Raw genomic sequence first — 18,994 nt, 5'->3', positions numbered from 1 at the left:
CCGCCTTCTGTAGTACGAAGAGGAGAATGACTCTTATCACTGGGAGAGTCAATACTGAGATGAGTCTGCATTAACAAACGAACCCCACTAAAAAATCACCCTTACATTTCTTTAGTTTTCCCCATATATTTCCTAGCCATTTCCCCACAATTTATACTCCCTTGAAGCTCCAACACCCTTTCCTTTATTAAAATGGTATATAAGTCCCTCCCTGAGTTGAATTGCTTCTTTGAATTTCACTTCTTTTCTGTGACTTTCCTTTTCTATAAATATTAATAAAAATTGTGTACCTTTTCTCCTGTTAATCTGTTGTTTGTTAGTTTAATTCCCAGGCCTCAGTTACTGAACTTAAGAGGGTAGAGGAAAAATTTTGCCTCCGTGACACGGCAGTGGCTCCCATTTCACAGATAGGACATTGAGGCTCAGAGAAGTAGCAACTGGAGGCTGCGGATTGCAGGAAAGAGATAGCGATTCCTTGAACCGTGAAGACAGGTCTGAAATGGAGCCTGGGTCTGTTGGAACTTTGTGTCCTAGGAAGAGAGATGCCTGGGGCATTTGCATGGCATCCCTGGCCCTCAGAGCCTGTTTCCTTGCCCCTTCTTCAGGCTTCCAGGTGATGCGGCTCTGCCCAGGGACCGAGGAGATGTAAGACTGGGGCCTAAGCCAAGCACCACTCTTCCTCTTCATTCCCTGATCCCTCCACCCTGTGCCTCCTGGGCAACTTACATTCACTCCAGCCTGAAAGTGCGGGCTATGCAGGCCTGGGATCCAGCCTCCTGGCACTCAGCCACAGACTTGGCCTCTGGGTCTAGGGATGTGGGGAGCTCCGGCAGTGGGCCTTGTTCTTGGCAGACAGATGGCTGCAGCTTCCCTGGCTCTGGAGAGAATTGCATGGGCCCACCCTCTCCTGAAACAGCCCCAGAACCAAAGGAAGGGGACCTTTGCCAGAGATCAGCCTTACCTTAAGTAAGCAGCTGGTCTGGAAGTCTGCGGGGGTTGCGAATGGTCAAGCTGCTTGGTTAGGAAGTTAAAACCCTCTCTAGTTTCTTATTGGACTAGACACTTCCTAGATATGTCATTATTATAGGAGGAGCTCTGCCTGCCCTGCCATTCGAAGTCCCTCAGCCTTCTTTTAAGCTCAAGCTTTGGAGTCTGGAGCAAGACCCCTCGAACATTCTGCTTTGATGCTATGGTAATAATGGTGATAGTAAATAATAAGTTACTATGGGCCATTGTTCTGAGAACAATGATTCTCAAAGGGATCCAGGATCCTAGGGGATGCTCAGACTCTTCCAGGGAGTCCATAAGCCAAACTATAATAATATTAAGATGTCCTTGCTTTTATTACTTTCATTCTCTCACACGTGGATGGTGGAGTTTCCAGGAGATATTGGACATTGCAACAAGTCAAATGCAGAAGCGGATGTGAGAATCCAGCCACCTTCTGTGAAGCTGACATTAATAAGATGAAAAAAATGTAAAACAAAGCCTCTCTTTCCATGGAATTTTTTGTTTTGGAAAATATGGTTATTTTTCATTATAAATATTATCGTTAGTGGGGTTATTGTTGATTATAGTTTAAAAACTAATACATTGTTTAAAAAATTTTCAGTGTTAATTTCTAAATGGTAAATACTGGTAGTTATAACCCAAATAAATAGACATAGTTTGAGATTCTTAATAATTTTTTAAAGAATATAAAAGGGTGCTGAGAACAAAAAGTTTGGGAACTGCTAATGTAGGACAAGAGCCCAATCCGGCTCACTGCCTGAATTTATAAATAAAGTCTTATTGGAATACAGCCACATTCACTTATTTACACATTATCTATGGCTGCTTTCCTGGTACAATGGCAGGATTGAAGAGTTGTGACTGAGACCGTCTGGGCCCCAAAGCTGAAACTACTTACTCTCTGATCCTTTAAGAAAAAGTTTGCTGACACCTGATGTAGAATAATGCATTTAATCTTCATAAACAGCCTATTATAGTTTTCATTTTACACATGGGAAAACAGAGGCACAGAAAAGTGAAGTCGCTTTTCTAAGGTCACATAGCCAGTGAGGCTAGAGCTGAGTTAGGAGGTGCTCCAAGACAGGTGGTGGTGCCATGGCCCTCAGGGCCCAGTGACTGACCCTAAAGTTGGGGTGTGGTCCAGTGTCAGTCTGACCCTGCCTGGCCATTTCCTACTTGAACAAGTGCGTTCCTGACTGCCCCCTGCCCTGCTTCCAAAGACTCTCCGGCTGATGTCAGTTTTCTCAAAGCTTGCCAGCCAATCAATGTTCTTCCTTATCTCTGTAGCTGTGTAGGAATGACAAGACTGTATAAAATTGCCTGTTATGTTACAGTCGGGTCTCAGCCTTTGGATAAGAAACCTGTGAGCTGGTGCCGGCATCAATAAACGCTGCTTCCTGCTCATAGCCTCGGTGTCCGGTCTCTCTGTTCCAGACTCCTGCAACAGTAGATGTCTGTGCTTAGTCTCCTCCCGCCTGGTCTCTGATGCCCCTTCTCCTGGTAATAGCACCCAGATGTTCCCCAAGATCCATTCCCCTCTTCTTATCTGAGGACTATGTGGCATTCTCTGAAGGGCTTTCTAGAGAGAACCAGGAGCTGCCCTTTCAGGTCAAGGCCTTTCACTTCAACTGGAACAGGGGGTATAACTGGCCGTACGCTCACCTGAAATAGCCCAGGCCCCTCACCTCTGATCCTTACTTGACTACAGTTTTGTGGCTATCGACCATGTTCACAGAAGCATTTACAGAACAGGCAAGGAGGTGAGGCCCTGGGAGTGGGGGATCCTCTACCACCTTCATCCGCTTCTAGAAGCTGGAGTGGGAGTGTGTAACAGGTGTGTGGTAGGAAGGTGGACAGGTTCACTGGGTGGGGCTGAAGGTGGAGGGAGGACAGGCTGTCACTCCCTTCATAAGAACCTCACCCCCCACCCCGCCCCGTACCTCTGATAGGCTGCCTTCACCTCGAGTGAGCCATGACTGTCCTCTGTCCCCCATGGGCTGCTCTAACCTTTGACCTCTGGGACTTCCCACAGGCTATGGATTACTTAGGGGCATCGCAGGAAAGTCTGAGGAACGTGATACAGCTTGGGGCAGGCCCCCTCCAAAGCGGCTTCTTGGGGCCAGGTAGGGTGGGGAGGAGGTGCCAGAGGCCTGGGACTTGGGCAGGGTTCACCTCCCACTGAGGGGAACTATCTGGGCACAGGGCCTCTGAGCTGGGTTTCCCAGATGCCTCCTGCAGGGTGTTTCTGATAGTTTTGCAAATGTTTGGGGCCTCACAGATGCCTCCTGGGTGTCACTGGCCTGACCATCCAAGATGACTTTGGTCCAGGATGCTTTAAGATCCAGGATGGTTGCTTTTAGGTACGCCGTGGCTTGTAAAAGCAGCAGCATGCTGACTGTGGGAGAAATGGGAGCCTGAGGTCAGAGGCATGGGGCATTGCCTTGCCCTCAGCCAGGAGACCCAGCAGGGACCTGGTTAACATCTCTGATCTTGGTTTTCCAGGGCCGGCTAACACAGCCAGGATCCCTGGAGCTCTGGCCACCAAACTCTGGGGGCGGAGCTTTCTTCCTTGTTCCTGGATGGATCTGGAACAATACCTGGAATTTGCAAAGAGGGTATGACTGGCTAGATCCAGCTTTCCCATTCTTCTTAGCTACTTTTAAAACATCCCCTTCCATGCCCCCACCCCCCCAAAAAAAACAGAACCGGAAAACACTTTGAAGAGGGATAAAGACTACTCTAGTCCATAAGCCCTTTGAGTCAACTTTTTTATTTTTTTTCTTTTTGAATGTCATGCAATAATTCACAGTCCCAAGCCCACAGTTTTCAAACAAGGTAGGAAAAAGGCAAAAAGAAGCAAAGGAAATCGGTGGTGGTGGTTCTTTTTTCTTTTGTTGTTTCAAGCAGGACCAAATGTCAGAAAAAAATGCTTCTTTTCTCAATCATTAATTTTTTTGTCCTTTTTAAAATTGTTTATTTTTTTTAAATCGATTTCTGCAGGCAGTAATAGTAGGGTTTGGTATAACCAGCAAGCACTCCTGTGTGTCTGAGAACGTTGTGTGGGGGGTATGAGGGTGTCTGGTGGAGGTCTGTGTGGGACGCTGGGTTTCCGCTTCTCCGCCACACAGGGGCCACCAGCTCGCGTTCACCAGGGGAAGGAAAGATTCAATTGAGATGATAAAACTCATCAATAGAAGCGATTTTTTTCTCCCCGTTTTTCTTTTAAAATGTTTTTTTTTTTTTTAAATTTCCATTTTCCCCAAGGTTCTCCAAAAATGGCTGAGTTAATTCAAATCCCTTGGCTGTGTGGTTTGTCTGTCCCCGAGGACCCCCGTCGTGGGGGGTCGGGGCTGGGCGGGGTACGCCGAGGGTCTTTGTGGGACACCTTGGGGTGTCCCGGCCCTAGAGACTCCCTCCAGTGTCCGGGGGCGTCCGGCAGGTCCTCTCCCGGGCCTCCCCCGTGTGCTGGGCAGGTGGCAGCGAGGTGGCCCCGCGGCCGGGGCGCGGCTCCTCCCCGTGGGCGTGTGCGTGGGGTGCGTGGGGGGGCCGGGCGGGCGCGGGCGCCACCTCGCCCGGGCTTAGCACCAGTCGTCGTCGTCCGTCTCGCTGTAGGCTTCGTGCAGGCCTTTCCGGGAGCCCGGCCCGCGGGGCCTGGCCAGTCCGTGGGCGGGGTAGTAGCCGTTGGGGAGTCGCCGGCCGTGCCGGGAAGGCGACGCGCAGGCCGGGCCCGTGGCCCGGGGAGTCCTGGGCGAGCACGCGTGTCGCGCGGGGGGCAGCGCGTCGTAGGGTCCGTCGTCCCTGCCGACGCCCGGGCCATCGGCCTCGTCGTAGTCGGAGACCCGGCAGTAACCATGGTGCCGAGAGCCCAGGGGCCCCTCGGACGCGTGCGCAACGGACGCCGGCCACCGCGCCCCACCGTGGCGGCACGCCCTGGGGGACTCGCTCCGGGCCGGGCCCCGCCGCTCCATTGCGGGCGAGCGGCTGCTGCTGTGTCCCCCTGGCGGCCGCTCCCCGGCCAAAGGCTCGGCTGCGGGGCCTGGGTACCTCCGCGGGCCGCTGGGGGCCGCCCGGCCAGGCCGCGCCACCGGCTGCTGCTGTTGCTGCGGGGGCCCCATGCCGCCGGCCTTGCGGATCACGGGGGAATAGGACACATGTGGCCGGGGAGTGGAGGGAGTCTGGGGGAGCTGGCGGCGGCCCCGCCGCGGAGTGCTGGTACCAGATGTTGAGGGGGCTGGGCTTCCACTTACGGAACTACTGCCCTACACGAAAATTGAAACAAAGGAAATCAAAAAAAAAGATACAACAAAATCAACCAGAAGGAGACAGGAGGAGACACAGGGAATGGGGGCGAAGGAAAACCAAAGGACAGGAGAGGGGCAGGTGGGGAGGAAGAGAAGGGGACACAGGACATTTGAATGGAAAAAAATGAAAAAAAGCAACAAGCCACAAAGAGACAGAGGGGGAGGACAGGCGGTACGGGGAGGAGGAGGTGGGGGAGGAGGGCAAGGGGGAGAGACAAGGAGGGCGGGAGAAGTCAAAAACCAACACAACAAAGTGAAAAGAGAAATGAGAAATGGAGTTTTGTAAGTTTCGGGGTTAAAATAGCAGAAGTTTCAAAAATTACTCACAGGGTCCAGAGGACAGAAATCATAATCGAAACAAAAAACGGAAGCCGGGTTAAAGGAAAGCGAAAGGCAGCGGGCAGCCAGCAAGGCATGAGCCGTAAGGACCGGGCTGGCCGGAACTCAAACGTGATCCACAACCAAAGAGGAAGCAGCTGCAGGCGGGGGGGACGGCAGGTGGGCAGGGGCTGGGGGTCAGAGTAGGGGACCAGAGTGGCGGGGGCCATGTCCACCCCTTCCCGGGCCCTCCTTGGCTTGGGAAGGAGCCCGGTGGTGGGCGGGGTCAGAGGTCACAGTGGGGAGTGAAGACCCTGCCCAGAGGGCTGTGGGATGTGCCCCCCCGCCTCAGGGTCCCCCATGTTTGGGTCTGGGGCAACTCCTGCCACACCCACCTGCCGGTGTGCCATGTGCTCTCGGCCCTCGCTAGGGGAGCGGGACCAGCGCTGGTCCCGGGTCCGGGCTCGGTGGTCCTGCCTCTCTTGGGCATAGCGCTCCTTGTCAGGGGGTGGGGGGGTGGTGGTGGTGGTGGTGGTGGTGATGGTGCTGCCGGTGCTTCCGGTCCTTGGGCCGGCCCCGCTCCTGGTCCCGCTCCTTCGGTGGCAGATCCCCGGACTGGGTGGTCATGCTTAGGTCTGTCCCCAAGCCTGGGCCAGACAGGGATCAGACAGGGAAGGGTAGGGCAGGATATGCACACAGGAGACCAGCAAGGGGGCGTGTGCATAGAGAGGGGCACCTTCCCTGGACCAAGAAGGGCTTCATGGGCACTGAGGGTCTGGTTCCCAGGCTCCTATGGCCCAGCTTGGCCCCCTTGGTCCCATCTAGGCCTCCCCTTCTTCTCTCTGTGCCTATCCCCCCATGTTTGCTGTTCCCCTCTCCCCTCCCCTGTCCCCTGGTAGAGCCTCTGGTCCCTGGGCCTTGAGGGGCAGCCCACCTGTGTCCACGTCTGTGTATCGGCCCAGGGAGCGCTCGGAGGCGCGGTGGCTGCGCTCACGGCGCCGCTGGTGGTGCCGCTGGTTCTCCTCAGGCGGCACCCTCTCTAGGGAGTAGTCATCCAGCCGCCGGGCCTTAGGGCCCAGCACGGAGGCTGAGCGCTTCATGGGGCTGGTGTCTGAGATGGTCTGGGGGGGACAGGTGGGTGGGCTGGGGTCAGCAGCTGGCACCAAGTGGTCTAGGTCTGTCTTGCCCCACTGGCCATCAGTGATGGTGTGTGACCATCCGGGAGCAGGATCTGAGGAGGGGAGGGGCTTGACTCCTGATTAACCAGGGCCCTGGGACACCTCTGTCCTCCCCCCACCCCATCCTGGGTTCTGGCCAGAAGGCTCCATCTGATTCACCCTTGCTGCTTCTCAGGACCACCCCTGGGGGTATCCCCCAGCATTGGGGTCCAGCCAGAGACATGCAGGCCAGCTGATGAGAAGACCTTTCCCATCCAGTGCAAACCTGGACCCGGGCACTGGGCAGCATGCCCTGTCCTCACCCCCGCCTGCTCTTTTGGAGGGTGAGAAGCCTTGACTTCCATGGCTGTCAGGCATACAGGCTCAGGGCTCGGAGCCCAGCACCCCAGCTCACTGTCTTCCTCGGCCAGCAGGGCTCGGGCTTTCTTGCCCACCTGAGGGGCTGCCCTGGCACTTGAGGTCCTGGGAGACCTGCCTTCTCATCCTTGCCCCACAGCCTGGGAGCCTGTGTGTGCTGCACCCCCGGAGTCAAGCCATGGAGAGAGGGGGGCCTTTGGTTCCCTACAACTGGAAGAAGGGAGGAGAACAGGGCAGACACCTCCTAGGACCTGGCCCAGCTGAGTGGCTGGTGGCACTGCCCGAGGCAGGAGTTTTAAGGGCCATATTGCTGCAGGACCAGAGGGTCAGGAATGGTCAGGAGAATGAGAAAGAGTGGGCCAGGTGTAGGGGGAAGGTCAGGATTCTTGGAATGATGGACTCCCGGTTTTGGGGGGGCCCATGCAGCAAGTGGAGGTGTGGGGGCAGGTCCACCTCCCCCAGTGCACACGTGGGGCACACAGAGAACACAACACAGGAAGATGGGGCTCCATGGGGGAGGGAACGTGGTCTGCAAAGAAAGGGTCTGGGTAGGCAGAGATGACAGGACTCCCCTGAGGGGGGGTGGGCGGGAAGAGGGGGCCGGAGCCCAGCTGGGCAGCAGGCGGGCTTGCGGTACATACACTGAGGTTATTCCCACGTGGCCGGCCCCTTCTCCTCTGTCACAGCCCCATGGGATGGTGCACACAGAAAAAAACAGAAAGAAGAAAATAAATATAAAAGCTGAGAGAGGGAGTGAGCTCGAGTGAGAGGGAGGATGGAAGGATGGAAAGAGAGGTTAAAGTCCCTGGTGAGTGGGTGACCCCTGATCCACCAGCAGTCCTCCCAGAGGCACAGAGGAGACAGACAGGAGATACCACAGACAGACAGATGGCAGAGGCAGGAGACAGACAGATGGGATGGCGTGGCTGCAGGCCCCTGCCCCCGGGCTCTGCCTCATGCAATGCCCCAGCCCTGTCTCCAGCTGACACTCAAAGCTTGTTGGGGGGCGGGGGCTGGCCATCAGCTGGGTTTGTCCCAACCCCCTTCCTGGGGCCCAGCAGCTAAGTCTTGGGGTGGAGAGGGAGGCTGGCAGGATGGGGCCGGGCAGCCACATGCAGGCTGGGTGCCCCCCGCCCAAGTTCCCAGCAGCCAGAGGCCAGGCCCCTGGGCCACCCTGGCCCAGCCAGGCACAGCGCAGCCTGCCACCCCGTGCAGATGCTTTGGCACAGCACACAGGCAGCCTGCCACAGTCAGACATGCTGCCCTGCCTCTCGGGCTGGGTGGGCAGCCAGCCATGCTTCTGGCTTCTGACCCCGTGGGTCTGGAGCAGCAGGATCTGCATACCCACCCACCCCCAGAGGGCCCTGCAGCTGAGTAAAGCAGCTACACACAGACACACATCAGGCACACGCCACTGCCCCTCCCCAGTGGCCCCCACAGAGACCAGACAGGATGAACCCCAGCTGTCCCAGGCCCTCCCCACACTCTGCCACCAGGTCCTACAACCTGTCAGGTTCCTGAGAGCAGACCCACACATGCATGTGTGTGCATGTGTATGAAAACACGTGTCTACGTGTCTATGTGCGCACGTCTGTGTGTGTGTGCATGCTTATAGTCTCATAAATCACCTCCCACATTCCCACATGTGTCCTCCACATCCTCCCACCTCAGCACCCACAAACAGGGCAGCGACAAGCCACTTGGCAGTGGTTACCACACTCTGCCCCAAGGGAGCCCCTTTCTCTTTGCCCTTCATTGGAAGGAGCTAAGAAGACTAAGTCCTCCAGGTGCCCCAGGTGTGGCCAGGTGGGGTCTGCGTGCTGCTGCTGAGGGCACAGGAGACCCCGCCCAGGCCTGAGTTCTGGAGGAAGGAGATGCCCTGGGCTGTGGGATGCAAGGCCTCTGGGGCACAAGTCCCACCACAGGGGGATGGGTGAAAGCGCTCACCTGGTTCTCCGCGGGGAGGCGTGGCATGGAGGTGGCCCTGGCCTGGCCTTCCATGGGGAGGTAGCGCTCGCTGTCTGAGTAGCCATCCCGGCCCATCTCTCGCATCTCCACAGACTGCGGGGCAGATGGCAAGGCTGGGTGAGCCCCGGGGCTAGCTGCTAGGACCCCAGGGACAGCCCGGTGAGTCTGGAACTGCAGGCAGAGGGCCCAGACCCCGCCCTCCTGTATTGCTTGGTCCAAGCCTTTGGGGCAGTGAGGGTACAGAGGCACCTGAGAGTTGGGCTGGCTGTTGGGCATGTCAGTAGGGGGCCCCCGCTCCGGGCTCCATGTGCCCGTCTTCTGGAACATCTCTTGGGCTCGCTGGGTCACCCAGGAAGGGCTCTCCTTGATGCCACTTTCGTGAGCCATCCTGCATGTGAGACACAGGCCAGCGTGGCAGTGGGCACTTCGGGGGCTTCTGCATCTGGGACTGGTGCCCCTGCCCCTCCATCCCCTCCTCCTGGCCGGAGCCACACTCACAGGCCTCCTCCTGGGTCCAGCTGGGTGGAGGGAAGGGCGTTCTGGCCAGGCCCCCCCTCCTGCGTTGGTGATGGGGGCTCCATGCGCTGGAACATGAGGGGTGTCCGGTTCTGGGGAGGCAGAGAGGAGTATGTGTGCACTGGATGGGGGTGCTGTGGAGGGGACACTAAGCTCACCCATGGCTTGAGTCCCAAGAAGTCATTCTTGACACCCTCCCAACATACACACACACACACACACACACACACACTCAAGTCAGATCCATCAGCCAGCCCACTAGCCCCTTCTTCCAAATCCATCCAGAACTGGATCACTTCTCACACCTCCGTGGTCCCCATCCAGGTCCTGCCCCATAATCTCCCACCTGTACTAGAGCACTCGCCTCTTCTCAGGTCTCCCTGCTCTAGCCCATACCGCCCATGGCCACCAGAGGGCGCGTGTGAACACCTGCTTGAGGCCACTTCCCTCTACTGAGGAACCCCGTCACTGGGAGCCAAAGTTAAAGTCCCCTCCAAGGCCCCCAAGGCCCTGCATAACCGTCACCTCTGCACTCTTGTCTCCTTCCACTGCCCCTCTTGCTCCCTCTGTCCTGCCAAACGACCTCGCTAGTCCCCAAACTTAAACTCACAGTCCTGCCTCAGGGCCTTTGCACTGGCCGTTCCCTCTGCCCAGAACGCTCTTTCTCATGGTGCTGTGTTCTGCCATGCTATATAATTTAGTCATTTGTCATTGTCGACATTTCACCAACTGGGATTCTGGTCTGTTTTGCTCACAGCTGCACCCCAGATCTGAGAACAGCGCCCAGCACACAGTAGGTGCCCAATTAAGTGTTGGCAGAGCCATGAATTATTCCAGGCCATGTCTCCTAGGTATAGCTTTACTTTTCAAAGATCTGCCCTGGGCCTAACCATACCCCACTGTTCTGATTGGTCCTCATGGTGACAAGAAAGCCACTCTCCCCCAGCCTGGGTGACCTCAGAGAGAAGGACATTGGAAGGGAGCACTGTCAGGGCCCAGGCCGTACCTGCTCCTCTCGCATGGCCTGTAGCTTTTTAGCCTTGCTCTGCCGGTAGTACTCCATGATCATCATGGCCGCGTAGATCTTCCCCACCGTCAGGTCCGTGGCTGGCGGCACAGAGCGAATGCGCCATGGGCAGGGGCTCCTGCATGCACCAGCTCCCTGACCCTCTGCCTCCTCTTTCCCTCCCCCTCCATCTCGGCGGGTCAGGGCCCAGGGCCAGGCTAGCCTGGGCTCTTACACTTGTGAGGGGTGACCAGCAGGTCCAGCGTCTTCTGGGACAGGTTAGGCCAGATGGCCATCATTTCTTTCCGTAGCTCAGCATCCATCTGCTGTTTGTCGGCCCCTCCTGCAATGTGGGCACAGAGAGGCCCTGATTGCCTGCTTGGGGGCCTGCAGGCCTCTGGGGCAGCCACCAACACAGTAGCTCCTGCTGACCCAGTGCTCTGGAGTCCTGGTTCTCTTGGGTCCCAGTGCCCAGTGGTGAATGACCATGGGGGTTCTGGTCCTCGGCAGGGATAAGGCCATGGAATGGCTGTGTGTGGGACAGCCCAGCGTCGAGAGAGGCTGAAGGGCCCAGGTCAAAACCTGACTCCCATTTACCGTTCGACTTAGGCATTTTTCTACCGCTCTGTGCCTTACTCTCCCCATTTATGAAATGAGGATTACAGCAATTGAACCTGTCTCACGAGTCGTTTGACGATTAAAGTAGTTAATGTGCACGCAGCCTTAGGACGGCGTCTGCCATAGGACTTGCACCACAGCAGCCCCTCGGTCTGGGGTGAGGCCCGTGGTAAGCCCCAGGGAGGCTGGGATGCCACGGAGCAGTCCCGATGGGGAGGTTTCGCCCTCAACTGTCTCCTCTCCTCTCCATGGATGTGACCTGTGGCCATTGCTGATCCCTGACAGCCATGGTGGTCATTAAGGCTCTTTGCCAGCAATTCCTGGTTCCTACCTCTTGAGTGCATGGGAATGTGGCCCATCCTGGTCCCTATGGTTGTCCTGGGCCATGTGAGGCGTGAGCAGAGTGAGGTGTTACTTTGGGCACTGAAAGGACTGTGAGGAGGCAGGGCCTCTGGGGTGCAAGTTCTCTTTTATTCTGTCATGATGACTGGTGACACTTGGGACAATGGCTGCTCTCTTGGGCCTGGCCCCTAAGAGACTGATGAACAGGGAGCCCCCTGCCAACCCAGGAAGGGCACATGAACGGGAGTGGGAAGTAAACCTTTGTCAGCTTGAGACCATGGTGCTGTTTGTTACGGTGGCACATTCTCATCCATCCTGACTGATACGCCAGCTTACATCTGACTGATACACTTCTACTTTTTTTTAGAGCCTTCAACCCTGGGCACAGGGGCGTTGTTCCAAACACTCACCAGCAGATATGAAAGAGACATTGATGACAGATAGAGCAAGGGTCCCAAGGCCCCCTGCTGGGCAAACGTTAACTCTGTAGTTGTTGGATTGTGAGGGGAGGTCCAGGAGATTTGAGGGAAGGGCAGGAGCTACCAGCCACTAGAGAAGTACTTTAGTGTTTTAACAACCATCTGCCGGGGCATGAAGGTTGAATAGCTGCCCTGCCCAGGCAGCCCCGACATCCCTCCATTCACCATCGGCCTCTCCTTGCTCAGACTTCCCCACTCTTCCTTTTCCCAGGTCTAGCCTCGGGCTGCCTCTGGCACCCCTGCCTAGCTTCCTCTCAGCAGATACGGGTCAAAGCACGGACATCTGCCAGGCATTTCTTGGAGCTTTCACTCATCTTCGCCCACGTGACTCTGGAGACAGATGTCTTTACTTTGGGAAAAATCTTTCAGAAGGGCCTTTTCTCAGGTAAAGCTCAGATCGTACTCTGGAGGATACCGAGGTGATGCAGAGTTGAACTCCCTGGACCAGTACAGTCGCCTCTGCTCAGGTCTCTGTCCCCACTACAGCCACTAGAGGGCTCCTGTGAGCCCCGTCAGTCAGGCGCCTCCTCTGCTCAGCCCTCCTCAGCGCTCCACCTCACCCAGGGTGATCGCCCAAGTCCACAGGGTCCTGCACAATCTGCCCTCGTCTCCTCTACTTTCACCCTCACTCACTCTGTTCCAGACACACAGACCTCCTCACTGTTCCTCAAACACGCCAGGCACAGTCCTGCCTCGAGCCTTTGCAAGGATCATTCTTTCTACAAATATCTATGTGGTTTGCTCCCTCCTACAGGTCCATGCTCAAACCCTTTATCTAGGAGGGCGCCTAGCTGCCCTTATCTCCTTAAAAGAGCCCATTACCTTCTATGGCCTCCTGCTTTATTTCTCTTCTCCATACTTATTGTCTCATGTTGTTGTTTCTGGTCTCACCCACTAGAGGGCATGCTCCGCCATCCTGTCCTTTTCACTACTGGCGATGCAAGGGGCTGTGGTCGCTGGCCCCGGCTGCAGGGGGAGGGGCTGATCCGTGGGCCTGGCCTCAGGTTGGGAGGTCACGACTACTGTGGAAAACTCTTGAGGAAATCCCCGGGGTATCTGGGCTCTCAAGAACCTTGACACTAACCTATGCAGTTTTTCTTTCCTCATGGGGAATTAATAGCTATGTGTCCTGTCCACTGTAGCTAAGCGAGGTGCCCGGGTCTCTCTGTGGCTCCTTCTCAGACACACGGGAAGGGAAAGAAGCGAACAGGACATTTCCTATTAAAAGTCACTCTCTCCTTACAACGTAGATGTTTCCATTTCTAGTGGAGAAAAGGAAGACACCTGGGGCATGGACCGAATTGCGTCCCTCCAAAATCCAGGTCGAAGCCCTAAGCCCCAGTGTGAATGTGTTGGGGATGGGGTCCTTGAGGAGGTAATTACACTGACATGAGGTCATAAGGGTGGGCAGTAATCCAAAAAGACTGGTGTCCTATAAGAGAGAGAGACACCAGGGGTGCACATGCCCAGAGGAACGGCCATGTGAGGACACAGCAAGATGGGAGGCCATCTGCAAGCCGAAGAGAGAGGCCATAGGAGAAACCAACCCTGCCAGCACCTTGGTCTTGGACTTCCAGCCTCCAGAAATATGAGAAAACAAATTACTGTTGTTCAAGTCACTCAGCCTGTGGTATTTTGTTACAACCACCTGAGCTAAGACACCTGCTCTTGGCTTCTGAGTCAGGTAAGGGAGTCAGGGCAGAGTTTCTCGGCCTCGGTCAGCACTTGTTGACACTGGGGGCCGGCTCACTGTGGGGCCATCCTGTACCTTGTAGGATGTTGAGCAGCACCGACTAGATATCCGTAGCACCCCTTTCCCCAAGCCCTGACAACCAAATTGTTTTCCCCCAGACATTGCCAAGTGTCCCCTGGGGGAACAAATCACCTTAGGCTCTTTCTGCCTCAGTTCACTGGGAAGCCTTGCATTCAGGATTGTCATTCAAATTTAAACAAAGGGAAAATCTTTAGAGGATTTCCAAGTGGCTCTCCGCTGGGGTTTCAAGACTGAACTCCAGGTTTATTCTTCCTCCAGTTACGGAATTATTAACACTGGGGCTCCCAGGGAATTGGGTCCCTCTATAGGCAAGCAACAGTCACCCACGAACCCCTGGTGTCCCAGAGTTTATTGCTCATGGGCCCTCCCCTCCCCCATCTCATTCTGAAGGCCTTTTGGTGAAGGGAGTCCATCAGAGGGTCTGTCTTGCATGTCCTGGGACATTCAGCAGCCTCCTGGCCTCTACGTGCCAGAAGCCACTAGCACCAGCCCCCTCTCCCAGTGTGACAATCAAAAAATGTCTCCAGACATCGCCCAGTGTCCTTGGGAGCAGAATGGCCACTGGGCGAGAGCCACTGACTTAGGGTTTTCCCTGATTTCAGTCCACAATCCCGACCCTGCTCTCTCTTTTCCCACAGTATTTCTAACCCTTGAACACATTACTTTACCACTAATCATCTTTATTATTTGTTGCCTGTTTCCTTGGAGCCGCACGAGGGCTGGAGGTTCCTCTGTCTTTCACTGCAATGTCCCCCGTGCTGAGGACAGGGCTGGGCACACAGCAGGCACTTAATGAACGTCCTTATCCGATGACCCGTGGCCAACCAGTTTCAGGCAGAGAACAAGGTGCCCTCTTTGGTGAAGGCAGGTCAAAGCCTTTCGGCTCCCAGGAGGCCCACCCCAGAACCTTCCAGGCCATTGCAGACCCCACCCTCGGACAGAGCCTGATCTTTCAGGAGATTAAAGGATGAGACAGTGTCCTTTGTCTGGTCAGCCATGTGGAGTCCTGAATGAGAGTCTGGGCTGGCCCTGAGTGGGATGAGCCTGAATTGGACCCTTTCTAAGACAATGACAAAAGGCATTCCTATTTTTTGAAGCTGAAATCCCCTTGCAACCAGTGGCATGCCAGGGCTGAGGACCACACGGGCACAAGGAATGCCAGAAAGGGTAGGGACCCTCCAGTACTGGTCTAGGTCCTGCCCAGAGCTTTTGCAGAAGATCTCACCCTGGCCAATACCTTGATTTCGACTTTGTGAGAGCCCGGTTGAGCCCACCTGGATTTCTAACCCAGGAGCCCCCAATCCTTGGGCCACGAACTGGTGCTAGAACTGGGTAGGAACTGGGCCACATAGCAGGAGGTGAGCGGCAGGTGAGTGAAGCTTCATCTGTATTCGCAGCCGCTCCCCAGCGCTAGCATCACCGCCTCAGCTCTGCCTCAGATCATCACGCATTAGATTCTCACAGGAGCACCGGTCCCTGCTGTCAGAAAGGTTGGGGACTGCTGTTCTAACCTACAGAACTGTGAGCTGATAATGGGTGCACTTTAAGCTGCTAAATTTGTGGTCATTTGTTACATGGCATAGCTAGCTAATACATAAGCTGTCAAGGTTTACAGTGAGGACAAGACAGATGGCAAGATGAGCCCACGGAACATGACTCCGCCATCTGATCGCAAGGAACTGTTGCCTACCCTTCTGTTTCCTCACCTCCTGGGGCAGGATCAGCTTCAACCGTGTGAATGAGGGAGCCGCCTGAGGCTGTTCAGTATAGACTTGGACCCAACTGGTAACATGTGCTCAGCTGCCTGGCAAATCCGGGCCGCTTGCCTCTGACTTGTTGCATGAAAAAGGTTCTGCTGTATGCCAGACAAAGGGCCTGATCCCTGCCCCCACCCTCCCACACTTTTGCTGTCCTGAGCCTCATCCTCCCTCCCTACGATTCTTTCTTGCTCTCTTCTGTGGCTCCTCCGGCTCCACCTTCACCTGCATGTTCTCCACCTGTAACGGCGTCTGTCCTCGACTCGCTCCCCTCTGCTGGCCAGTGTCCCACTGGAAGTGGTTGACTTCCCTCCCCCAAATCCTTCACCTCTCCAGCAACTTCCAGCCTTGGCTCCTCCTCCCCCTTTTCCCTGAAGACCCTGGAAGGAGCCTGTGTTCCTGAAGTTTGGCGTCCCTTCTTCCTGACACCCCAGTGGTTCAGCTAGGTGAGGCCCTGACCGTCATGTTCAGCCCCTGAATTTCTGACTCTGCAGGAGGATGTGTCCAGCCTTCTGCCAGTTCCTTTCCTGACTTCCTTCTCTCTGCTGATTGCATCTTTTCTCTCTGACCTGCTGTCCCATCAGCTGCCAAGTCACATCTCCTGCCAGGCCTCCGAAACCCACTCCAGGTGGGGGACCCTGACCCCTCCATCAGAGATGCCCTGCTCAGGGTGGCCAGTGGTGACCTGTCAAGAAATCCACCAGTCACTCTCAGTCCTCATCTTCCCTGGCTGCTGGGCAGCCTGACACGCTGGTTCCCTCCTCCTAGAGACACCCTGCTGCCCAGGTCTCCGCCCGCCTGCCTGGCCACACCTCGTCGGTCCCTTCTAACACTGGCCTGGACCTGGGCTTGGTCTCTGGGGGGCCTCTCGGCTCACATTCATCCCCTTGGAGAGCTTGTCTGGTCCTCCTGGCTTAATTATGTCGGTATCTGACGCCTCTTGACTTTTCATCTCCAGCCCCTACGGCCATGCCACCCTGAACATGCCTGATCCCGTTTGATCTCAGAAGCTAAGCAGGGTCGGGCCTGGTCAGTACTTGGATGAGAGACCACCTAGGAAGACCAGATGCTGTAGGTTTGTTTAAAAAAATAAAAAGATAAAAGACTCATCTCCTCGTTCACCTCGCCTCCTTCAGAACCTTCTCGGTGAGCCCTCCCCACCACTTGAAGTGTAAGCTGGACGGCCCCTGCCCATCCCGTGGTTCCACATGCCATGGCCAGTGCTGCCCTCCATTCGCCCCTAACCTGTCCCTCCTGCCTCTTCCCTGTCTTAGGCGACGGCCCTGCCCCCAAGTCAAGGGTGGCCTGCCTCCTCCCAGTTGTGCCCTATCCTACACCCCACATCCATTCCATCAACCATCCAGTTGGCTCAGCTCCCAAGAAATAGCCAGAATCTGAACACTCGATACCGTTTCAGTCAGGGTCACCCACCTGGGTTCACCTGGATTAGGTCAGCGGCCTCCACTCTGGCCTCTTTCCCATCTATTCTCCCCACTGTGGCCAAAGGGGCCTGTTCGGATGAGAGTGGGGTGGGGCCTCTCCTCTTCTCCGGGTGCTGCATGGTGCCCCCCTCACTCAGAAGGCAACTCAGTTCAACGTAGCTCCAGGTGGTGTCCAACCCCAGGGGCTTTGCACCTGCCCATCCCTCTGCTTGGGGCACTTTTCCCCCAGGCATCCATGTGACTCAGTTCATCTCCTTCAGAACCTCCTAGGGGAGGCCTCCCCCACCGGAAGTAGGCTGCCGCGTCCCCCATGTTTAGAGTGGTGGCTAAGACACAAGAGGCGAGCACTAGATGTTTGCCGAGTCAGTGGGTGAGCTGGGAAGGTCAGGACAGGGCAGTGGCCCCTCCACTTTCGGGCAGGGAAGGGGACTCCCAGCTGCCCACAGGCTCTTCCCTCAGAGGCCCCGCCTCCATCCTGCTCTACCCCTCAGCTCCCGCCCCTGTCCCCCTTACCCTTGGCAATCTTGATGTCCAGGGCTGTGCGGATTAGAGCCATGAGGGTAGAATTGAAATGGACGGTGTTGTCATCGGCGACGGGCAGATCCATCCGCAGGAGCCTCTGCACAAAGCCAAAGGCGAGGGCAGTCATTCTCAAGCACCCCTCTCCTTCCCCCATGAGCCAGACCCGCCCTACCCAGGGAGCCCCAGGAAGAACTCTGAAGGCAGCAGCTAGGGTGCCCCCTCCCTCAGGTTACCTGTCCCAGCGCTCTATTTCCCGACTTCCCCTGGTGGCCCGTCTGGAGGGCCCTGGGGGCTCTCCTATGCCATCAGCCCCTGCCCCTGCCCCTTCCTCTCCCGCTCGCTGGACTCTAGAGCTGGCATTTCCAGGTGGGTCCAGAGCCTTGCCCTGCCCCAGAGTTCTTCTGGATGGCTCCGTTCCGTTCTGACCCCAAAGAAGAAGTGCACAAGCCAGCTCACAGCAGACATGCAGCAGCCAGGCAGAAGGGTCCAGGCCACAGCCGCCTGGGGCCGCTGGCTCCCCGCCCCCACCCCCGCTTGGCCCAGATCAGACCAGATGGGCACAGACCACATAATTCCTCTGAGAAGCAGCAGGCAGGCGGCCCCCCCACTGATGGGGTGGGCCCCTCGCAGACATGCAGCGAGGTGGCCATGACACACAGAACGGCAGACGGGCGCATGCAGACGGAATCTCGAGACTCATTCATAGCTCCGTGGAAAGTGTATCTCAGGGCAAGTCTGGATCTTGGCTCTGTGCGATGGCGGGGGGAGGGGTGAAAGGGGTTCCCGTGGCCCAGGGAAGAAAAGACTCCCCGTGTCCCAGGCAGGGGCTCTGGCCCCCAAGGTTGGTGACATGGGAGAGGGTGCCGGGTTGGTATGCACCAGCCCAGGCTGAAGTGGGACGGAGATGGGGGTTGAGGGTGACTTTGGGGTTCACCTGGGGATTCAGACACATATCAGCAGGAAACAGAGGTGGAGATGGGGAGAAGGGTGTCAAACCCAGAGTAGATCGGGAGAGGGGGGTTGGGGTGAGGGAGGGGTAGGAGGGAGGCCGTAGACGGAGAGACATACAGACTGGGCTGCTGTGCATGACTGTGCGGGTTGTGCACTGCACAAAGGGATCCCTATCTTAGAAATCGTAGATTTGTATATTTAAATGACAGCTTCCCAGCTGCTAGCAAAAAAGTGTCTGGTTCTCACCACATCGCTGGATTGCAATTTCCCACCAGACAAAATGTTCTGTGGAGAGGGTGGGTGCTCTTTTCAAATTTGCACCAATGTGCCTTTGGTCCATGGCAGCCCTGTACCATGGCTGGAAAGGAAGGGCGCCCCTTTCTCTCCAGCCTGTGAGTGTGTATGTGGGTGCATGCCCACACACACACACACACACACACACACACACACACAC

At 56.3% G+C, this 18,994-nt stretch overlaps 1 protein-coding gene and 1 pseudogene across 1 annotated transcript in view; one reads left to right on the top strand and one right to left on the bottom strand.

Annotated features, from left to right (window-relative positions):
- Positions 1 to 4,589: 4,589 nt before the first annotated feature.
- The window catches only part of CACNA1A (calcium voltage-gated channel subunit alpha1 A), a 205,288-nt gene continuing 190,883 nt past the window's right edge, over positions 4,590 to 18,994 (bottom strand). Inside the window, 11 exon segments of the mRNA XM_039882761.1 lie at positions 4,590 to 5,270; positions 6,026 to 6,145; positions 6,147 to 6,277; positions 6,565 to 6,751; positions 7,807 to 7,842; positions 9,113 to 9,226; positions 9,383 to 9,521; positions 9,632 to 9,741; positions 10,656 to 10,756; positions 10,891 to 10,998; positions 17,581 to 17,686. Of these exon segments, the coding sequence (XP_039738695.1) occupies positions 4,590 to 5,270; positions 6,026 to 6,145; positions 6,147 to 6,277; positions 6,565 to 6,751; positions 7,807 to 7,842; positions 9,113 to 9,226; positions 9,383 to 9,521; positions 9,632 to 9,741; positions 10,656 to 10,756; positions 10,891 to 10,998; positions 17,581 to 17,686 (1,833 nt within the window).
- Positions 16,585 to 16,703, top strand: LOC120618776 (uncharacterized; annotated as a pseudogene).

The sequence above is a fragment of the Pteropus medius genome, unplaced genomic scaffold, assembly GCF_902729225.1.
Source record: "Pteropus medius unplaced genomic scaffold, Ma_sr-lr_union100, whole genome shotgun sequence".
NCBI lineage: Eukaryota > Metazoa > Chordata > Mammalia > Chiroptera > Pteropodidae > Pteropus > Pteropus medius.
The sequence above is the reverse complement of the archived record's forward strand: the minus strand, read 5'-3'. Positions and strand labels throughout refer to the sequence as shown.